Here is a 5,938-nt window from a genome sequence, read left to right on the forward strand (position 1 = left end):
TTAATTAAATTATTGTATCAAATATTATTATTTTTTATATTATTTTATGTTATATATTATTATTGTTTATATTATTTTATGTTATATATTATTTTTTTTTATATTATCTTATTTCGGAATGCCCCAACCCCCGAAAGGGGTGCGGGGAACCAGGACGACCTCTGGTCGATCCAGGCTGAGCCCCAACCGAGCGCGTCTCCGGGTGGCGGATAGGAGGACGACCGGGTGCGTGAAGTGGGCCCCGAGTACCGTAGAACGGGACGCCTCTGGCGACCGGGATGCGGAAAAGGTGTGCCTACGGAGTGCCCCGGCCAACGGGAGCTATAAGGGACCCCTGAGGGCCCAAAAAACCCTCAGAGGGGAACTAAAACCCCGTCGAGGACCAGCTCCCCAAGCTAAGGTGAAAGCAATCGTGCCGAGAGCTGGATGGCACCGGGGTAAAGGTATCACGAACGATGCCCTTGGGGTACCAGGCGTCCCCCCATTGTATCTAGCCTTACCCCTGTAAGCGGGCTCTGCAGGGGTGGACTCATACTTCCCGACTACTCGTGGGACAAACATGGACAATGACAAAAATTCAAAAGAAAACAATAACAACACGCAGCCAAATATGGAAACGAACACGGACACGGACATAACAACAAACACAAACACGAACACACCCGGAAGCGGGCTGGTTGAGGAGGGAAGGGACCCAATCTTGGGGACCGCCTCCGATACACCACTGACGGGCGGTTCTGGGGAGAGCATGTCCGTGGCAGGCGAGGTTACAACTTTGCCGGCTTTAGACATGCTCACCCTCAACGAAGAGCCTTCCTCCGGTGCGATGAGAAATCCCGGAAACAGACCCGGAAGCATGGAAGAAGGTAAGGCTCAGCGGGGCCGCCAAGAAGAGGGCCCGTAGGGCGCGCTTAGCGCAACCAGGGACCTCTGGCGGGTCGGCCACCACTGAGAACAAAAGCAAGGCTGGGATGGCCCCTGCGACGGCCGTTGTGAGACTCCTCTCACAACGCAGTGACGGCCCGGTAATCGGGAAACCCCGCGCAAAGACGTCGCAGGCGGGCGGTAAGGGAGCTATGGAGGGCAAGGGGCTCAAAAGGACCGGACCATCCATCTCCCCAAACACCCAGCCTTGCGCCAAGAAAAGGCAAAGGATTTTCCCTTCGCTGATAAGCTTCAGAGAGGCGTTGACGACGGAGAGGAGGCTGGCAATCGCGCCGGCCAACTACCCGGAATCGACCCTCACTGAGGCGCAGGCTTCCGCCGTCGAGCAGGCGATCGTCGGGACGCTGTGTGGGCTCCAAAAGGGGAGCACCATACCGCGATTCGACGAGTGCCGGTTCGGGGGAGGCCTGCTCCTTGTGACCTGTTCGGACACCGGAGCGGTGGAGTGGCTGAGGGCTACTGCCACCAAAATCAGGCCTTGGGAGGGAGTGGACCTCCAGGTGTTGGATGGTCGGCACCTCCCAAGGCGAAAGAGGATGGTGACAGTCATCCCCGGCCCTCCGGTGGCGACGGAGACCCTACTCAGACTGATGGAGGGTCAAAACCCAGGGCTCCGCACAAACCTATGGAGAGTGTGGAGCAGGAGAGAGGGACCAAATTCGGTTACTCTCGTCCTGGGGGTTGACCCAAGGGCTTCTACAAGCAGCAATTCGGGACAATCAGCCTCGGGGACGGAGGCGAGGAAGGAGGTGGCAAGCGGGGTGGACAAGGATGAAGGGGAACCCAGGGTGTCGACAGCGGCACCCTCGGGGACCCCCATCCCCCACACTGATCTCACCCCACCTGCCCCACCCCAAGACAACAACACAAAACTTTGTTGACCAACTGGCGGTCGCCGGACCCTCGCAAGGACCGAAGGTCGCCGTCCCGCAGCCTCCGCACAGTGGGAGCATCCCCAAGACAGGAATGTCAAGGGGAAGGCCGACCACGGCGGAGGCAACCAAAAGGACCGGGCTTCTGGGTGTGCAGAAGGGGAATCAGCGCACCCTGACACACACCCTGAAGACCGGTATAGGGGTAAAAGAGGGATAGGCCCCGGTAGGGGCCCCCCTCACAAGTAGGTGGAATGGGCCCCGGTGAGGAACTAACTCCACCTACGTCGACTAAGCGAGACCGGACCAAATCTGGCACCAACAAGGTGCCAGATGGTACCAGGTTCTCGCAGATCAACCTGCAACATTGCAATGCGGCAACGGATATTCTCCTGTGCCACCTAACCATGGGGCAGACAGATATAGCCCTCATACAAGAACCTTGGATCCACAAGGAGCGCGTAGGAGGGCTAAACACGGAGTGCGGCTCACTCTACTACGACGCCACATCCACAAGGCCCAGGGCCTGCATCTACGTCAAGAAAGAGATAACGGCCCTGAAACTCAACGAATTCTGTACAGCTGACCTTTCAGCGGTTAAGGTCAAACTTAACCTCGGTGGGAACACGTCAGAGCTGGTGGTATGCTCGGCGTACCTGCCGTACGACACTGAGGAACCTCCACCTTCGAGGGAACTCAGGGCCCTGATAGCTCACTGTGCTGACAACGGTCTGCACCTGGTGATTGGTTGCGATGCCAACTCGCACCACACCGTATGGGACAGCACAAATACCAACGGCAGAGGCACAGCACTGCTGGAGTAACTCACTACCACGGGCTTGGAGATCCTTAACATAGGCTCCTCCCCCACCTTTGTTACCTCCCGCAGACAGGAGGTGATTGATCTGACCCTGGGCTCCGCCAAGGTGATACAGGTCATCAAACACTGGCAGGTAAGGGACGAAAGCACGCTCTCGGACCACCGCCTTTCAAACTAACAGGCAACAGGGAGGGCGGCACTGGTGAGGCTTACAGGAACCCAAAGGCCACCAATTGGGAACTCTATACAGAGGGCCTGGAGGGGAGGCTGAAGGGGAACTGTCAGCGTCCCAGGACCGTAGGCGAAATTGAGCAAGCGGTGGAGCAACTGAGCTCCGGCATTACTCAAGCCTACGAGGCTGCCTGCCTGGCCAAAATCAGAAACAGTAGCAAAAGGGTCACCTGATGGAACAAGAAATTGGACCAAGCCAGGAAGGACACCCGCATACTATTGGATAAAGCCATGAAGGCTAAAACGGAGCTAGCTTGGGACAACTACAAAAAGTCCCAGCAAGCTTACAAAAAGTTAATAAAAACCAGTAAGAGGACGGCCTAGAAGTCCTTCTGCAAAGAAACCGAGGCACTGCCTGTAGTTGCCAGGTTAAGGAAGGTCTTCACGATAGGCCCCTCACCAAGGTTGGATCGCCTCAGACTACCAAATGGAAGTCTGACGAACAACCATAGAGAAATACTAGAATACCTTATTCAAATACATTTCCCAGGCTCAGTTGCAGAGGATCGGGAGCGGCGCCGTAGCAATACCGCACGCACCAACCCTGCGCCAGTAGACTGGGGAATAGCTGAGAAGGTGATAAATACGGACAGGGTGAGGTGGGCCATTGGCTCCTTCAAAAGATTCAAGAGCACAGGCACTGACGGGATCTTCCCAGCACTCCTTCAGGAGGGTGGAGAGGACCTGTACAGGCGCCTGGGCCAGATCTTCAAATTCTGCCTAGCGAAGGGCTATGTACCCAAAGCCTGGATCTCTAAGGTAGATACTCCAAGGTAGTGTTCATCCCGAAACCAGGGAGGGACAACTATGACCTTGCTAAGTCGTACAGACCCATCAGCCTCACCTCTTTCCTGCTTAAAACGTTGGAAAGGCTGGTTGATAGGTACATCAGAGAAGAGGTTCTGACCAGCAAACCGCTGCACCCCTCAACACGCCTATCAAAACGGCAAATCCACCGAGACAGCACTTCACAACCTGGTAGGTTCAATCGAAGGAGCATTGTCGAACGGTGAATCAGCTCTATGCATCTTCCTCGACATCGAGGGGGCGTTTGACAACACCCCTCACGATGCTATACAGGAAGCCGCGATGAGATACAACATTAAGGATGCCGTCGTAAGATGGATCCACAATATGCTGACGAACAGAACAGTCACAGCAAGCCTAGGAGAGGAGACGGTGAGGGCTGACGTCGCGAGGGGCTGCCCGCAGGGAGGAGTCCTGTCCCCCCTGCTGTGGACCCTTGTGGTTGATGAACTCATACGTATACTCACCACAGAAGGCTTCGAGGTTCAGGGTTACGCCGATGACCTTACGATCATGGTCAGAGGCAGACACCCGCTGGATTTAGCGAGGAGGTTGCAAAAGGCTATCACACTCGTGGAATCCTGGTGTCAATCACACTCGCTCTCGGTAAACCCGAGTAAAACGGAGTTGGTCCTATTTACAAGGAGACGACGCTTTTATTTTAAGGCTCCTTACATTTTTGGTACGCAACTACAACTCACAGATGAGGTTAAATATCTAGGTGTAATACTAGACAAAAAACTCACCTGGAAGAACCATGTGAACAGGCAGACCCAGAAAGCAATTACCACCTACTGGACCTGCCGTAGAATGTTTGGCCCCACATGGGGACTCAAACCAAGAGTGGTCAGATGGATATACCAGGCCATCCTTGAACCAATCATAACGTATGCGTGGTGGACCTCCATGAAGAGGGGACCACACAGAAGAGCTATAGAAAGAATATACCGAATAGCGTTGCTGGGGATAACAGGTGCGCTCCCCACTACGCCTACCATGGCAATTGGTGCGCTGCTTGACATCAAGCCACCCCATCTAACAGTGATGGCAACAGCTTGGAGAGCGGCCATCCGCCTCCGTCAAGCTGAAGGATGGTCCCCGGCGAGTGGCGGGCACACCGAGATCCTTAGGGATCCGGGATCGGAATTAATTCTGACCCACGGTGAAGACCGCTGCAAGACGGAGTACTTCTTCAGACAGGAATACGACATAATCATACCAGAAAAGGAGAAATGGCTGGAAGTCCCTAACGGCATCCTGACTCCGGGGGGACTGGTCTGGTTCACAGACGGCTCCAAGACCGGATCTGGCACCGGAGCCGGGGTAGCGGGGGAGAGCCCAAGGGTCGAAATGATCCACAAACTGGGCCACCACGTTACGGTCTTCCAAGCAGAAATGTTTGCCACCTGGGCCTGCGCCAAATATAATCTGGAAAGGGTCCACTCAGGCAAATACATTTACATATGCAGTGATAGCCTAGCCGCGCTCAAAGCTCTCCACAAAGTGGAAATTGGGTCGAAGCTAGTCAGGGACTGTGCACTGACTTTGAGACAGCTATCTCTGAACAACAGAGTTAAGCTGTTATGGGTACCAGGGCACGCTGGTATCCCAGGCAACGAGAGGGCTAACGAACTGGCACGAATGGGGGCGACAAGCTCCCAGCCATGCCATGAGTACCCCATAGGTGTCTCAACCTATGCGTTGAAAGGCCTGGCTAAAGACTGGTTAAACCAGGAGTTCACCAAGCTCTGGCACAACGCAAACGGCATGAGGCACACGAGGGCCCTACTTAAGGGACCGTCAATAAAGCTGGGTGACTCCCTAATTCATCTGGATAGGGCGCAATTGCGCATGCTCGTGGGCCTAGTGACAGGACACTAGTACACGTGGAAACACCTCGCGCGCATGGGACTCATAGAGGAGTCGATATGCCCGAGGTGTGAGGAGGAGGACGAAACACCTCTCCACGTATTTCTAAGATGCAGGGAACTAAGGGCCCTAAGAGGATCAATCCTGGGGACCCAAGAACCCTCATCATTAAGCATTTCGGCTGGCCTGGTGACGGTGCTTCTGAAATTTGCAACAGAAGCCCAGCTACCAAGGCACAGCCAGTAAGGAGGCTGCCTAGCGGCCCGGGTACAATGGTCTCCAAGGACTGAGTGCCCGGCTAGCCTCAACCTAACATAATAATAATAGTAATAATAACATAGGTATTTATATAATTACAAAGCTTAACGATTAAATGTTTAATATAATTAATAAC

General features: G+C 54.3%; 1 protein-coding gene across 1 annotated transcript; it reads left to right on the forward strand.

Moving 5' to 3' along the window:
- Positions 1 to 3,957: 3,957 nt before the first annotated feature.
- Positions 3,958 to 5,556, forward strand: LOC114881577. The gene has a single exon (XM_029198397.2). The coding sequence runs from the start codon at positions 3,958 to 3,960 to the stop codon at positions 5,554 to 5,556; it is 1,599 nt and encodes a 532-aa protein (XP_029054230.2).
- Positions 5,557 to 5,938: the final 382 nt, after the last annotated feature.

Source organism: Osmia bicornis, unplaced genomic scaffold (genome assembly GCF_907164935.1).
Source record: "Osmia bicornis bicornis unplaced genomic scaffold, iOsmBic2.1, whole genome shotgun sequence".
Taxonomy (NCBI): domain Eukaryota; kingdom Metazoa; phylum Arthropoda; class Insecta; order Hymenoptera; family Megachilidae; genus Osmia; species Osmia bicornis.